The sequence below is a fragment of the Chaetodon auriga genome, chromosome 17, assembly GCF_051107435.1.
Source record: "Chaetodon auriga isolate fChaAug3 chromosome 17, fChaAug3.hap1, whole genome shotgun sequence".
In the NCBI taxonomy this organism is placed as follows: domain Eukaryota; kingdom Metazoa; phylum Chordata; class Actinopteri; order Chaetodontiformes; family Chaetodontidae; genus Chaetodon; species Chaetodon auriga.
This window is the reverse complement of record NC_135090.1, coordinates 23,888,810-23,906,130: the sequence shown is the minus strand read 5'-3', so window position 1 is coordinate 23,906,130 and position 17,321 is coordinate 23,888,810. Positions and strand designations below refer to the sequence as shown.

General features: G+C 46.7%; 1 protein-coding gene across 1 annotated transcript; it reads right to left on the bottom strand.

The window, feature by feature from the left end:
* Positions 1–1,362: 1,362 nt before the first annotated feature.
* LOC143334978 (phosphatidylinositol 4-kinase beta-like) lies at positions 1,363–16,236 on the bottom strand. Its single transcript, XM_076754060.1, has 14 exons — positions 15,993–16,236; positions 11,732–12,224; positions 11,089–11,651; positions 9,903–10,346; positions 6,889–7,116; positions 6,291–6,548; positions 5,980–6,086; positions 5,769–5,873; positions 5,569–5,692; positions 5,262–5,375; positions 4,891–5,042; positions 4,639–4,771; positions 4,395–4,515; positions 1,363–4,114 (listed from the first exon to the last, which is right to left on the bottom strand). The coding sequence occupies exons 2-14, from the start codon at positions 12,207–12,209 to the stop codon at positions 3,933–3,935; spliced, it is 3,009 nt and encodes a 1,002-aa protein (XP_076610175.1). The 5' UTR covers positions 12,210–12,224; positions 15,993–16,236; the 3' UTR covers positions 1,363–3,932.
* Positions 16,237–17,321: the final 1,085 nt, after the last annotated feature.

Sequence of the window (17,321 nt, the reverse complement as noted above, 5' to 3'; positions counted from 1 at the left end):
TTACATACGTACATATTCACAAATGAAAGAACAGGAAGGAGTGTTTGCTGTTTAAGTTGCTTATCAGGTAAACTTCAGCTGCATCTTTGCCAAGCGTGACGGCGTTTAAAGTATCAGGCGAACAGTTAGCAGACGATAACATGATGCTGCTTTTACGATAAGAGAGCTTCAGAAGTGAAGTCAAAACACAAAAACCCCTCAGAACAACTGTACAGATGTTAATCACATGACAGCAACATCGAATCGGCTTTATTCCAGCAAGGAGCTGCTGTAGTTACGATTAAATGGTTAGTTCATAAGAAGTGACAGAAAACAGCTTGTTGTGTGATCGCCGTCAGATTGTCGCAGTTAATGATGCATTAACATACAAGAACTACGATTAAAACTACGATTAAAAAAGAATTAAATGTAAACTGAAACTGATTGGCTCATTAGTGTGTTATAGTGAGTTCAGGTTTGCCAACGGCTAGCTAGACACAGTAATGGAGCTAGTTAGCTAGCTAGTCTCTGCTGTTGTACTTCACTCTTGAATTTGTTAGCTTGTTAGCTCTTCAGTTAGCTAACTGATTGTTCCTCTTTATGCAGTTAATGACATCCGTTTCTAAAATTAAACACAATCCAGAAGTATGAAAAGTAGAATACAGATTAAAACTAAAATAATGACATACAAAAAACCAATGAAGAGAAATATATAACAAGCTAGCCTTGATTTTAACCTAGTTTAGCTACTGGCTAACGAGAAACAGCAGTCTGAGAATATTGACTCGTAGTGAGGACAATGATGAACTCACGTATTTGATCACTGCTCTTGCATCATGGTGTCTAGTTAGCTAGCGGGCTACATTACAGTGTTTTACACCTCGCTTCAAACACGCTGCCTCCGCTAACTGTTTCCAAAATTCACTTTATTACAGAAAACACGAACTTTCAGGAAAAAGAGCTCGTTCAAACAATAATAATAATGCTAATAATAATAATTAGTTATTAGCATGTCCATGACTTAGTTGAAACGCTAGCTAGCCGAGTGTGTTTCTGTGGTATTTCTACATGGTCTGTTCAGTTTGTCAGCTTCAGTTTAACCTCCAGCCTTTCAGTTTCAGCTTGTATTCTGTATAAACGTGAGTACAGCAGTGAAGAACCCTCTGACATTAATGTGTCATTAAATGCGACAGGCAGCAGGCTAATTAACTATTTATTAGCTCGCTGTAGCAAGTTCTTTCATGTGTATTTGGTCATTCCTCTACTGACAATACAACTGTAGTTTTTAACACAGAGTACATGAACATGGACTGTACCTGCGCTCGTGTTTAGAGAAGAGGAACAAACTGTAGCTAGCAGTATTTCAACGTAAAGAAATACTTGGTGCAGTGTTTTTCAGATGAATCCACTGGAATAAAGCCACAGTCATTTACCGGCATCGTTAGCAAACTGAAGTACAGACGAGTAAAACTTTTCATTAGTGGACTGAGAACATTCACATATTCAGGAAAATGATCATCACTGATCTCATGAAGAAAATAAACTCTGTAAAACACAGAATTAAGTCTCTCGCTGTCAGTCAGCCAATCCGCAGAGCCGCCTCTCCTGATTGGCTGCAGCTATTTACAGGAACGTATCCTGCGGCCAATCAGGGAAGAAGAATATTGAGCGCTTGTAAAATTTGCGATTAACGACACATAACGCACATGACTTCAGAGTTCTACACGTACAGTTAGCGAAACATGACGATGAGCATAAAACAAATCTTTTCACTGCTTGGACGCCATTTTGGCTTGAAGAGGGAGGAAACCGTTCAATTAAGGTGGAGTGAAAAACGTTAGTTTGTTAGCGTTAGCATCTTTGATGTGTCGTGTACTGAGACAACAGGAAATGACAAAAGCTTCTTCTGAAATTCAGCACGGACCTTTTTCAGCTAAGACAACAAAATAAATCGAACGTTAGTTTTTCATTAACTGATGAGTGAACACGTTGAATTTTCATCACTTCCCTTTTTTCACCAGACGCAGAAGTTTCCAGTTCCTGGCGGCGGTGATAAATAAACCTCCAGATAACCGTTAATACAGAAGGAAGAAGGAAAACACTGAAAACAAAACCACCTGTCAGACGCACGCTAACGTTAGCATGTTCTGCACTGTTTGAACATGCTAGTGTTAGCGTGATCGGCACTGATTGAACGTGCTAATGTTAGCTGTTCAGCGCTGTTTGAACATGCTAACATTAGCATGTTCAGCACTGGTTGATGTCATGGCGTCTGTTATTTTTTTAAATTACCATTGTGTTAAAAAACGTCACAAAGCTCAACAAGTCACACAAACGACATCACTGAACCTGAAGTGAAAGTTATGTTTCTGAGTGTGTTTCCTGACGAACGGCAACACGACTGGAGAGACAGCCAGCAATTAGCGGAGTGATGTTAGCATGCATGCTCACACTTGGCAGGCTGACGTGCTAATACCTGCATGCTGGTAATCGAAGTTTGCGTTAAAAGGGACGACGGAGGTTCAGCTTCAGGAAAAATTCTGTCTGGTGAAAAGAACAATTCAAGTCAACATGTGGACAATTCTGGAGGAGATAAACTGATCTCAGACCAGTTCAGGCGGGGAGCAAAGACACGACAGTCCACGTTGTGCTTTCTTCAAACATTCAGTCTTTCGTGGCGAGACGCTGCAGAGAGGTGGCGCCCTGCTGCTGAACAGTCGCACTGATGTTTTACACTCTGAGGGATCAGCTGGAGTCTAAACTGGGAAGTTTACTGGTTTAACAGACCAGTTCATTACAAATCAGGTCAAACGCACGACTGATTACCGTCACTGGAGACTTTTTTCTGTCCTCTTCCGGAACGTCCAAATATTCCAAATGTAAACTTAATTACTGTGTCTTAAGGAAACGAAACGAGACGCCTCATAATCCGACTCTGTTCTGCACTTTTCTGTTCGTTCAGTTCAGGGCCCACCGGCGGGTCACAACGTCGGGTCTTATCAGACGAAACTGGAACAAGAGGAATGAACCTCCGATTTTCACATTTCTGACGGTCATTGAATGCGTCAATTTTTCATCACTTTCCAGGCTTCATTTGAAATTTCTAAAAATTTCCAAAAATCAAAGCGTTGAAGCCGTGATGATCGTTTCCAAAGAGCTGCACGACGTTTGTTTGACAGACAAAAAATAAAACTGCTGGACGTTCAAAATCTTTGATTTTCAACATAAAACTGCAGGAAAGACTGAAATGACAAGATGTGGACGAACGCAACGCTAAGCAACTGAAGTGCGAGGCCACATCAGCTCCTCTGACCATCAAAACATGATCCCTTCAGACCGAAGCTGCTGGTGGACAATGAGGAGGAGGAGAATGATGATGATGATGATGATGATGATGATGATGATGACGACGATGAAGACGTCGCTCTGACAGATGAATCATTTGGTCGATCAAAGGTCAAATTCGTTCGTCACGAGTTTCCTCCACATGTTTTTGTCTGATGTGCAGAATCAACAAAGAACCAAATTCATTAATCTGTGATCAAATTCTGATTTCTGTCCTTCAGCGAATCGTTTACCGTCGAAACTGAAGCGCTCAGTGTGGACGTTTGTCTCTCAGGTGAGCTGATCAGCTGAGCTCAGGTGTGCTGCTTCAGAGGAAAGTTCAGGTGTTTTATTCAGTCTGAACTCTGATGCGTTCAGGTTCACGGTTTCTCTTCCAGGTGAGATTTCTCTCAGAATCCTTTCTGCTTTCCCAGCCGCCCGTGAATGCAGCACAACAAATTAGAGATCACCCGAAGTCAAATCAGCTGATCCTCAGATTGAAAACAACTGTCAGAAACTTCAAACGGACGAGATGAAAACGGAGCGGAGGTTAACGACCAATCACATCCACCCAAGTCCTTCAGCGCTGCGACTGGCCGAGCAGAGTTTCCGTCAGATGGTCCCCGCGGTCACATGATGCCGTTGGTGACGTACTGGAAGGAGTCGTAGAGTTTGGTGGTGATGGAGCGCATCGATCCGTCCACCAGCTGCTCCACCAGCAGCTGCAGCTGCTCCTCCGTCAGAGACATGTGGAAACGCTCCTTCAGGCTGCGGATGGTGCTGGAGCCGTGGAAGCAGGGGAGGTGGGAACCTGGAGGAGGAGCAACACGGGAGGAGGAGGCGTCAGAGGCGCTCCATCTGAGAGCCAGCTGATACTACAGCTACTGCAGTCAAAGTACTAATGCCACACAGTGAAAATACTCCACTGCAAGTACAAGTACTGCATTCAAAACCTCACAAAGTATGTGAGTATTATCCGCAGCCTTTTACTTAAAGCTATATCCTGTTTGATCTACAGCAATGCATTGTGGGTAGTAGTTGAGTACAGTCTTTGAGTAAATGTACTCAGTTACTTTCCAGCAGGCAGTTACCTTGTTGCATGATCTCCACGATCTGCAGAACCTTCTCCATGTGTTTCCTGGCAGCGATCAGACCCTGAAGCATCAGCATCTTGTAGTAGATGAACATGTCGCCATCCAGCCCGCCCATCACCTGCAACACACACACACACACACACACCATCATCATCCTCATCCTCATCACCATCATCATCCTTCCATGGCGCCGGCAGTTGGTTTAAAACACACACTGAACGCTGACTCGTCGTTTACTCACGTCGACGAACTCTGACGTGAGTTTGAAGGCGGACGTCTCGAAGCCGAGGTTACGAGGAGAGCTGGAGAGGATGAAGCCGAAGTCGATGTGGATGATGTGACCTTCAGAGTCCAGCAGGATGTTCCCGTTGTGTCTGCAGAGAACGAGACCATGTCACACAGAGCTACGGCACTGCTAGCTTAGCTTAGCACAAAGACCTGAGGCAGGGTGAGTGTGTGTGTGTGTGTGTGTGTGTGTGTGTGTGTGTCTCACCTGTCTTTCACCTGCAGCAGGTAACAGATCAGACTGTATCCGGCGCAGCTCTGGACGAAGTTCCTCTGAGCGGTGAGGAAAGCTTCGGTGGTGAAGCTGCCGTGTTCCTGCAGGAAGTAGTCGAGCAGAGACAGCTGACTCTGTTTACGAACCTGACGGACGGAAACAAAAACTCTTTTCAGAACATTTCCAAAAGGAGAAAGTGACAGACACAGGGGACACGTTACAGCACTCAGTACTTTGAATACTTTACATACATTTTCCTGATTATGCTTTAATACTTTCACTGAAGTAACAGTTTCAGTGCAGGACTTGCACTTGTACTTGTACAGTGTGGTATTAGTTCTCTGCACGCGCTCATGTAGCAGTACCTGGTGCAGAGAGACGGCGTTGAGGACAGGTTCAATCATCCCGCTGTCTGAGGACATCACCAGGATCTTATAGGGTTTGATCCACAGAGGAACTCGCTCCTGCTGCCAGATGGACTGCAGAACACAAAGAGCCGTCAAAGGACGATCGCTGTGCTCGTCCTGCAGCAGCTCTACGCTCACGCTAACACTAATGCTAGCACTCACGCTAACGCAAACACTCATGTCAACACCAATGCTAACACTCGCAGTAACTCTTACACCAACACTTTTCCTTTTCACCAGTAATAGCATTCAGGTGTGTCAGTACCTGCAGCTGTCGGAGGACCTGATAGGCCAGCAGCTCCTGCCTCAGGTCGTCTCCACACTTCACGATGACCGACAGCAGCCTCCAGTTGGGCAGGTGACCGTAGGGAGAGGCTTCTCTGATCCGCCTGCACACACAGGTGGAGTTACACGACTGGAGGTGACACGCAGCTGCTGAGCGGCGGCTGGCGGTCGTGGACTCACCTGACTTTCTCCTCCCAGGGTTCTTTGAGAGCCACGGCCGACGGGTCCTCGGGGTCTCTCCTGAACGAGGTCGGAGTGTGAGCGAGGTTCTCCGACAAACGACGTCTGGAGAACCGAAACAGCACGAGAACCAACACTGTTAGAAACCTGTGTGTGTGTGTGTGTGTGTGTGTGCATGTGTGTGTGTGTGTGCGTGCGTGCATGCGTGTACCTGATGTCTCCGGCGGCGATGAAGACCGGCTCTTTGCTCTCCAGACTCGTGATGCTGTCGACTGAAAACTGACTGATGTTATCACTGCTGCTGGTCTGAGCCTCCGCCTGCAACACACACACACACACACACACACACACACACACACACACACGCAGGTTACTCCCATCCTCCTCACACTCAAAGCTAGCTGCTTTTCTGTATCAAAGCTCAGAAATGTGTTTACGTCTCATGACTTGATTTTTTAAATCAGTAAATCTTCAGCAGCCTCGCGTCCACCTCTGAACCACAGAAGAACTGCGTGCTCTCACCTCCACCTGCAGCTGTCCGATGTCGTCGGTGGCCCACGCCTCATCATCGTTGTCGTAGTTCGGGACGGTGGAGAAACTTCCCGCTCTGTGCTCTGATGTCATCCCGCTGTTAGCGTTAGCCGCGGTGACGCCGCCACCACAGTCCAGGTTCTCTGCAGAGCGAGCGGACCGGATCCTTGTCTCTGGGATCCTAATGGGAACCGGAGACGTCTCGAAGCTCTCGCACTCCAAAACCTCCACATAGATGATGTATGGAGCCTGGGGGGGAGGAGGAGGAGGAGAGGAGGAGGAGAGGAGGAGGAGGAGGAGGAGAGGAGGATGGTTACTGCCAGTAAACATGATTTCAGACAGACTTGTTGTTGGAAGGTGAATTTCCGATAAAGCTAGGCTAACAGTTTCCCTCTGTTTGCAGTCTTTGTGCTAAGCTACGCTAATCATGTATTGGACAGGCATGAGACTGATGCCTGTCTGAAACATCTGAGAATAACTGGACGTCACTGAATGCATTGCTGCTCCTTTTAGTCACATGACCGTCTTCACTTTGACTGCAGCTCAGGTTTAGTTACCTGTTCAGGTGTGCCAGGTGTGCGTGTGTTACCTTGTCCTTGGAGTTGAGCACCACGGCCTGTGTGTGAGGGATCCTGCAGACGTGGTGCTGGTGCTCGGCGGTCGGCAGCCACACTCGGGCCGGCAGCTTGTGGTTGAGCAGCGACAGTTCTGAGATCAGCCGCTGGGTCTTCTGCTCTTTGGTGGGAAGAGTCGCCAAACGCTTCCCGATGCAGAGCAGAGACTTCACGAACTCCCTCTGAGGACGGAGACGCTCCGGCTGAAACGCAAACGTCCCACCAGAAAAACACTGAATCAAACGTCGCAGACCGAAGAAGAAAAGTCCAAGTTATCAGAAAGAGGAAGACGCTGCGACCATCAGCTGACAGGAAACTGATCAGCAGACGTTTTCACCATCGATTCGTCACTTCAGTCACGACGTGCCGCTTCTACGATGTAAAACTACATAGAAAAAAGTGTCTTGAATAGAAAAGACGGTAAAAAGAAACATTTAAGACATAAAACATCAAATCTGCTGCAGCCAAAACACTAAATGTTTGAATATGAAAAAGAATCAACAAAGAGTCGCAACAAATAACAACGAAATCAACAAACTGCACTTCAACCGTTTGTCCACCAGAGGGCAGACGGACCACTGACCCTGAACCTGAGGCCACGTTAAACTCCGCCCACAGAGAAAAACCCCACCTGACTGAGTTCAGTGAGCCATCGACACGTGGAGGCGTTTCAGAGATGTTTTGGGAGAAAATCAAAGACTGGAAAGAAGTTTACGTGACCCAGGATTTAAAGTTTAAATCCACTTTAATACAGAGTTTAACCTGCAGATTAATACAGAGTTTAACCTGCAGTCTATCAAACTTCAGATTAAACTCAGAGCTAAAGGCAGTCGGGGGTTTAGTTAAGTCTTTTCCGACAAATGAGCGTTTGAGTCATTTTGGAGGAAAAAAGCCAAAAATCTGCGAGTTCCAATGTTTTTTTGTGACTATATTTGGTCTATTGGTCGTTTCAGCAGGTCGGTCTTAAGGTGGACTGCAGAGATGTCTGTGGTATGAGTTTACAGCAGGGACAGACTAAAAGTCCAGACCAAACGTGGACTGACTTGGACTTGTCTGATGAAACCTTTCATCGTTTCTCATTTTGTTCAGTTTCTGGAATCGTCTGCGTTACATAAACTCTGTTGTTGTCAGTATCTGCAGTCTCTGGCTGTAGACCAACCCTCCTCCTCCTCCTCTTCACTTCCTGTCCTCCCAGTCACCTCCTCCCCTCCGTCGCTGCGGTAACCCTCCACCAGGACAGAGGAGTCAGATATCTGCTTTCAGTCTGCAGCAGGTTTTTGTTTCTCTTCTTCTTCTTTTGCTCGACCATTTGAATAAATAAACGAGTTTCCATCATGTCAATCTGTTCGAGTAAGTGATGAATTATTGAATCAGAGGAACTGAGTGAAAACAGAAAAAGAGGAGAGGAGTCGTGTTTGGAGGTCTGACATGTAATATCTATGTATGCGTTTTATTTTGGTAGAGCACTTCCTGTTTCATGTTATTGCACTCAAGAATGAAGAGCAACATGCTCATGAATTCATGTTAATCTGACCTGAAGCACTCGGAACAAAAGGTACTGATACCACAGTAAAAATACTCTGTTAGTCCTGCATTTAAAATCCTATCAAAGTACACAAATACTGTCAGCTTCATGCAGTAAAAGTACTGTCTGTGCAGTAAAATGTCTTTTTTGTTGTTGTAAATTCTTACACAGCTAGCCTGCTGTTACCATGCTGTTAGCCTGCAGCTAGCCTGTGGTTAGCCTGCAGCTAGCCTCCTGTTACCATGCTGTTAGCCTGCAGCTAGCCTGTGGTTAGCCTGCAGCTAGTCTGCTGTTAGCATGCCACTAGCCTGCTGGTTACACTCCCCTGACCGGAAGGCTTCAACTCCTTTAACCAGTATAGTGCGTATGTTGGATGTTAGCTTGATGCTAATTCCTTAAGCTAACAGCTTCAGGAGAACATCACTGAAAGAAATTAGTGTTTTGTAACGAATGATCAACAGCTCAGGTTAAATGCTGTGAGCACATGTGATTGATCATGTGATCACTCAGAGCCAATGAAAGTGAGTCACTTGAGCAGCATCTTCCTGTGTGAAGCTCAGCCAGCTTCACTTTGAGCTCTTTCTTCTCTTCATCTTTGTTTGCTCACACACTTTGGATAAAAGCTGTTGAGGTTCAGATGGATGAAAACTAGATTTCACATTTCACTGCTATCAGTCACGAACATTAAACAAAGACTTCAGCTTCACTTTTCTTTATCAGGTCAGAAGTTCAACAACCGAAAACAAAGCGTTTTCCTGATCCTTTCTCTCTTCAGTCTGCTGTGATTCAGTTTTTCCAGAATCTCTGACTTAAAAAAAAACGACGCGGAAAATCTGAGGAAACATCAGCGGAGAGTCCAAACAGCAGACCAACACTTTCCTCTCAGCTTTCAGTCGTTTAGTGGACGAAGAAACGAGGAAGAAAGATTCAGACTCGTCTCTGAGTGGCTCTCAGCCAATCACATCGCACTCTGTACCTGGCTTCCAGCCAATGGAGAGCCTCGGTCTGCATGTGACCAAACAGCCTGCCAAGAACGTGACAACAGAGTTCAACACACACACACACACACACACACACACACACACACACACACACACTCTGGACTCTACCTTCGCAGTAAATCAACAGCTGAGGATCATGGGAAAGCATTGAGCTCTGCAGATATTTGCTCGTGAAGCGAAGCGTTGGACACTTTAACGTGTCGACCTGATGGTGGCGCTAGATAAGCAGCCAGAGGATCAATAAAGTTATTGCGGTTCATCCTGAGGGGATGGTGAACGTCTGAACCACATTCATCACAAGCATCTGCAAACGTTTCGAGATGAAATCCTCAAAGACTCCACCGCCGCCATCCAGGAAAAAACGAAACTACAACGAAATCCTTAAAGACCCCAACTTCCCTGATTGGTGTCACCACAACAATGACACACAACCAATAATCAAACAGAAGCATCTGCTCCGTACCTCCTCATGGACAGCTTCCACTTTCGGGTTACTTCCTGTCCGTCGAAGGCCAGAGCCGGGTCCGCTGTTTGCTGTGGTGGCGTCCGACTTGGATCTCTGGTGGGTCCTCCTGGACGGGGAAACAAACACCTCCGCCTCCCCCGGTACGGGGCTGTCAGGGGTGGGGCGGGTAGCAGAGGAGGACTCCATGTTGCTGCTGTTGTGCCTCCGGTGACAGCGGCGGTGGGACGGCGAGGACACCGGGCTGTCGGACACAGAGGCCGAAGCTGGTCTGGGAGTGTCGGCTGAAGGTGCGGAAGGCTTGAGTTCGTCCGACAGGATGAGTTTCCGCAGTTTGGTGCCTCTGGAGTGACGCTGTGTGGAGATGTGCATGTCGGAGGAGTAAGCGCCCAACAGCCAAGCCGTCAGCAGGGAGAAGGTTATACTTCCTGTGCAGCGGTGGATCTGAGAAACACAGAAAGACTCTACATCAAATGTCAGCATTTGAAATATTTCAGTTTTAGCTTGTTAGATGCGCTTAAAAAAGGTGACAAATGTCAAATGATAAAGGTCCCACCTCTCCCCTCATCTGCAGAGGCATCTAATTGACTAGAGGCCACCTGAAAATCCCTCGCCGCGGTCTCCATGAACTCCTTACGTGCTCAGAAGTTGTAGTTCTTCTGGCCGACCGATACTATCTACCTACTATAGATGTACGATCTATTGAGTTGAGCCCAACTGTACCTAGTTAATGCTACTACACCCCTTGCACCAGCTTCAGAGACCGGGGACACTGGGGACAAGCTGCGTACCAAGTTCCAGTTTGTGTAAAGTGGGTCAGCACGCTGAAGGCCCACATTTGCCTTCAGCTGATGGACGAGGTACCAAACCTCTACCTGGGGGTTTCTTGTAAGGGCCAGACCACCAGGAGCTACGCTAAGCAGTCCTACTTAAGAGTGGGGGCATGGTTTCCCAAGTCTGGGTGAAGTGGCACTTTACCACTTTATGGGATTTAGCTTTAAACTCACTAACATTAGCTTCTTTTACAAAGTGAACTACTAAACTAATTAGCTGCACGATGGCTAGCTGGCTACCAAGAATCAGTGAAATGATCCGTTGAGTCAGAAGCAGACAGACATTAATGATCCCCAATCAGCCGCTGAGCACTGAACCTGCTGTCTTACTAACCAGGTGTCTGAGGACTCACCAGGTACGGTCTGATGGCGTCTCCCACCTCGGTGTCCATGTGCACATACATATTGAGCAGCTGCGGCAGGTAGAAGTCCACCTCGCGGTCGAGGAAGCTGAAGAGGCGGTTCCCGATGTACGCCTGCACCCCGGGCTCCTTTGACTTGTACAGGTAGGAGATCGCCATGGAGACATCAAACAGCTTGGACTCAAACAGGCGCAGCAGCCACGACTGTTTTGATGACGACGACGATGATGACGGCAGCAAAGACGACTCCGGCCAGGCTGAAGGACGTGGATCGTGCTTGGAGGTACCGCCTTGTTTTTCTCCGTCCTTCCCAGAAGTCCCGTCCTCTTCATCCTCATCTTCTTCTTTGATGGAGCTGGTGTCCGGGCTGATGTGCCACTGTGGACTGGAGCACTCTGTTGGCTCTGTGTAGTGTTGTTGTTGTTGTTGTTGTTGTTGTTGCTGCTGCTGCTGCTGATTGTCCTGCTGTTGTTGTTCAGGCACTTCCCTGTTCTGCAGTTTGACCTTGAGAAGAACTTCCTGGCAAGCCTTCAAGGCCACTTCCGGGTCGATCACTGGAAGCAGAAAACAAGCAGAGGTCAGAGTGATGGTAACCATTAAATCTGTAAAGGATGAAGCCAAAACACTCGGCCACCTTGCTCAACCCCCAGGTCCATCTCCATGGCGTCTTCTGAGATGACGTCCAGCGGGGGGCTGGGGCCCCGCGGCTCGCCGCCACTTGAGGTGCCGCTGCTGCCGATGCCCTCGCTGGCGCTGCTGCCGAGGCTGCCGGTGCTGCCGATGCTCCCGCTGGGGCTGGAGCTGCGGGGGCTGGCGCTGGGGGAGGACGGCTGCTCGCTGTGGGAGGGCGGGGGCAGCTGCAGCTGGGGGCGGGGGTGATGGTGGTGATGATGATGGTGGTGGTGGTGGTGGTGGGCAGGGCAGTCAGAGGAGCTCTCAGAACAAGAGGAAGATGATGATGAGGAGGAAGAAGAGGAGGCACTAGAGGGGGAGGAGGGGCAGGAGAAGGTGGTGGGGGAGGACGAGGCTGGGGGAGCGGGTGGGGCTGAGTGGGCGGGGCTAAGGTGGAACTGCCGCAGAGCCGGAGACAGGGAGACCTCGGCGTCGGCCATTTTGGAGGGGGAGACCTGAAGAGAGAACAAACGTCTGTTAGACCCGAAAATTCAAACGGTGACAAAAACGTCCCGAAAACGTGAAACTGCTCCTTTAAAACCAGGTTTCGTTCAGCTGGTCAGGAAACAGCTAATACATCACACAGAAACACACTGCAGTATCAGAGCTGATCTGTGATCTGTTTGCATGTTCACTTCACCGCCACCCACGCCTCTGTGTGTGTGTGTGTGTGTGTGTGTGTGTGTGTGTGTGTGTGCGCGCGCGTGCGTGTGTTATGTAATGTCCTCCTGCCTGCACACCAACCTGTCATCATCATCATCGCAGCTGAACAGGAAGTGGATTATACCTGCGTGTCCAATCACAGACCTTCCTCTAAAAGAAACGCTCTGATGACTCAACGATGAGCAGCGACAGGACGTCTGACCACCAGGAAACCTCTGAGGGACGCAGGTGATCCGCTGCATCATCATCATCATCATCCTCGTCCTCATGCCTTCACTGTCTATCTCAGCCTCCATCTTTGCTCTCAGATCAGCGACCAGCAGCCGATCCGGTTCCTGTCTGACCTCCTGACACTTCCCTCTGTGTGCTGACTGACATTTACAGGACGAAAATAAAAGCACATCAGTGAAACAATCAAAGCCACTCAAAGGTCCGTCTCCTCCTCGTCTCCTCCTCGTCTCCTCCTCGTCTCCTCCTCGTCCCCTCCCACCGTGTGCTGCTGATCTGGAGTCAGTGAGCAGAGACACATTCTGCTCTATTCAGGAACGATCTGAAGAGGCTGAAACACCGTTTGTCCAGATACGAACATCAAGACGTTTGGCAGCAGCCCGAGGAGTTCCACCCAAAAACATGCTGTTCATCATCCTGTACTGCAGTACAGCAAGTACTAATACACACTGAAGATACTCTGCTGAAAGTAAAGGCCCTGACTGAAGTAAACTTGTGGTGTGTGAGTAACGTGTTCCTGTCAGTGTGTTTCTATCTGCTGCCTGTGGATTCATGTTCCTGCTGCATTCATGTGTCTGCAGAGCGGTGTCCTGTGAGAACCTCGTACCTCCAGAAAGTGTGACGAGCTCAGAAAAACAGGCTGTTTTCAGCTTTGTGGCGATGCATTTTCAGCTGATCAAGAGGCTTTTTAACCAGTTTATTGAGCTGAAGAAGACATGAAGGAACTATTCATCCTTCAGTTTGGCACAAACATTCAACATCTACACATCTGGAGATACGAGCTTTTCACTGGACAGGAAGGAATCTGAAGAGTGACTGAAGCTGTCAGACGTAATGGAGTAAAAGTATGAAGCTGTATTAAAAGGAAATACTCGAGTACAGTAGAAGTGTGTAACGAGCTCCATAGAGCTCCTGATGACATCAGCAGCAGCACCATGTGACACACATGAAGAAGAGAGACAAAGCGTGATGTCATCACACACCACAGCGTGCGTGTGTGTGTGTGTGTGTGTGTGTGTGTATGATGCTTTCCAGATGTGTGGCGGGGGTGGAGGCTGGCTTCACTCCCCTCCCATACATACACACACACACACACACACACACACACACACACACACACAAACTCTGATAGATTCCAGAAGACTGTGTGTTCATCATCATCTGTTCTTCTTTTTTTTTTTTTTTTAAATCATCATCAGTTCTACTGATAAATCTTCATGTTTACACTGAAGCTGAATAAAGTCCTGATGTTAATTTGGAGCCAGACTGTAGCTGAGAGCAATGCATGCTGGGAGCTGTAGTTCTGAATGAATGAGTCCTTCCTCATTCTCAGTGTTTATAAACCAGTTTCTGATGTCTCGGCTGCTGTAGACTTCAGCAGGAAACATCTGCAGCTCTGACCAATCAGGAACAATCAGCTGTGTAAACAGGAAGTCACTGTAGCATCACGAGCTAGCAGAACTTCCAAACGTGACGGTTTTAGAGGCTAAAAGCTAAATCTTTGTAAATGGACATATCTGTTGTATTTCCGTCTGCACACACGCAGAAATCTGAGTTTCACAGTTCGTCGTGTTCATACAGTTTCTAATGAGAGCGACGATTATGCTAAGCTAACTGACGTTATGCACTCATTTAGCCAAATGTTTTTCACATGATCTTTGGTGATTTCACATTATCAAACAGAATTTATCAGGTTTCAGGTCGACGTGTCGACTGGACTCCAGATTATCTCTGACCGCTCAGGTGTTAGCATGCTAACGTTAGCTTTGTCAGCTGGTTCAGTTAGTGGCTGTGAGTATTTATACCAACTCCTCTCTAACAAGAACTAGTTTGTGAGCTGCAGCCTGGTGTAATTTAGTGATGATCAAAGTAAACTTAGCGAACTGACGTTAGCACGAGGCTAACTCTGCAGTGACCAGCAGCTGGACTGAAACGGACCAACAACAAAAACATGAACACACTCTATGTTTGTCTCTCACCTGAACAAAGTAAAGGAGGAAACAGTTCAGAGAAGCTGATTTGAACAGAGTGTCAGTGAACGCAGCTTCAGTCCAGACTGATGGGCTGTTTGACGTGTGCAGTTCAGGGCAAAGTGTGAAGTTTACCATCACAACATCAGAGCTGGCTGCCCCCCCAACCCCCCCCCAGACACACACACACACACACACACACACACACACACACACACACTATAAACTTTCCACCATAAACAGGCTGAAGACTTTGATTATTTCCGTACTGATAAGAGATTATTTTACAGCTGAAACTATGAAACGTTGAACCTTATCTAAACGAGTCAAAAAAGAGTCAGACTAAAACTTTTCCTTCAGACTAAAGCAGAATCGGTGATCAGAAACATAATCGCCAGCTGATTCAGTGGTTGATCATTTAATCTCAGGTACATGCGGCCTCGTGTATTTATTGATTTTCATCAGTTTTGTTGTTGAACTTTCTTCCTGTGAATGACTTTAAGTGCTCAAACCTTCCTTCTCCTCCACAATGTCATCTAATCTGAATAAACCTGAGCCTGAACGTCTCTTATTTGTTTGTGAGAAGAGTCAAATTCTCATTTCTTTTCTTTGAATATGGTGCGTTTATGTTCTGCTGTCCAAACTGGCTGTTTGTCAGGTTCTGAATCAGTTTTTAATTTGACTTTTTCCAACAAAAAATGATTAAAATTCAGTATTTAGAGTTCAAAGTTTCCCTCACAGTTGTGAAGGTTTCAGTTGCTAAAAAACATTTACAAAATGAAAACTGCACGAATGAAATCTGAATATCTGACAAAATGTAGTTTTTGTGTCTATGGTGGAGGATAAATACTACATCATAAGCAGAAATACTGCAGTACTCAGAGCTCTCAGTACTGGTTTGGGAGTCCTTAGTGAGAAAAGTGGCTGCAGGTTTCTGTTGGTCGTATTCAGACCGCAGGGACAGTGAAGGAGTCATAGCAGCCTTCATATGATCATCAGGAGAAATAAAAACACCTGAACGCACCGTTAAAATCTAACTGTTTCAGGAAAACAGCTGCGAGCCCAAAGCAGCTCAAAACAGGGCTAAACTGGACGGAGCTCACAGAGGATTACAGATGTTAGCCAGAGAGGAGTCACAGGCGGCGGCAGGAGGAGCAGAGCCGCTCCCTCAAGATGAAAACAAACCGGAGGAGGAGGAAGGTAGCCGGGCTGCAGCAGGCCCGCAGCCCGGGGCTTTCACACCGGGACACCCGGACAACATGGGCGGCTAACGGCTAGCTTGACGGAGTAAAAACACGATCAGACAGAGAAAAAGCAAAGGAAAGCGGGGAGAAAACCCCGCCGGAGGAGGAAGAGACCTACCGTTACTGAGGCGTCTTCACTCCGCTTCGACTGGACACAGACTCGGGGTTTAATCCGGGTTTGGTCCTGGGGGTTTCCCGGTGGAATCGAGGTCTTATATTCAGTGTTTATTCCGTGTCTTAGTCCTGGTTTTAGTCCGAGTTTTTAGGTTCTGAAATGGTCCATCTGGTCCGGGTTTCGTGGCCTGGCTCTGCTCGGATCGGCTCGACTCCGTCCGCTTTAAAGCAGCAGTGACGCAACATCCGTCAAGGCAGCCGCAGTCCTACACGACCGTGACTTCCAGAAAAGATTTACATAATAAAAGCATATTTAACGCTGAAAGTGTTAATTATATTTTGAAAAGCTTGAAATTTGAAAGTTTTGTAATTTCTTCTTGTTTCTGTTTATTTTTTTTCCACGAGAGGAATCACACATATTACGTCATAAACACATAAATAAGCTACACAAACTGAAACAAGTGAAGTTAGCTGGAAGTTTGGCAGAGATGAGATGATTTTCTGCTGAGCTCAGTCACAGATCGACGACTGAATATCACATAAAACAATCTGAAGACTTAAACTGGTAACTTTACCAGATCATTTTTATTTTGGAAATGTTTCAGGCTGAAAGGATGAGTTGATTCATGGATAAGTCACTTGACAGAAATACCATTCACTGATTAATGATGATGATTAATCAAGAAAACAATCAACATATTGATCATTAGTGAAAACAATTGTTACTTGCAGCCACATACAGATAGCTACGTGTGTGTGTGTGCGTGTGTGTGTGTGTTTGTTAAAAAAGGTGAGAAGGAGGTAAAAGTACGATTTCTGAGTGTTCTGTATAAATAAACATGAATCTTATTACATTCTGTATTTCATGCAAAGTATATTGAGAATTGAATCATGACACGAGCTGACAGATGTGCAGCTGGTGTGTGTTTCTGTCTCTTCAAGTGACTGAAATTACAGAAAACACTTTGTCAATCAAAGCGATGTTGATAATTGTTATTTGCTGCTGTCTGACTGGCAGCCATTCAGAGGAGTCAGCTCAGGTGACCTGTGTGTAACCTGCACAGTTGTATATTAACCTCAGGATTTCGACCGTTCAGTCTTTTATTTTGAAGGTGACGCCGCAGCAGTTCCGGTTTCAGGCCGTTTACGCCGACGCAACTTCTGGTTTTGGTTCTGTTTCCGCCTGGACCAAAATACTCGCCTGGTCCTCCCACTGTTTTTTTTATCTGAACGATTTCCTGAAGACAAACTTAAAATCGTCACGACGCGACGTCAAACTCTTCTCTGTTTCTGTCCACATTTTATTTTTATTATTCATTTATTTATTGTCGCG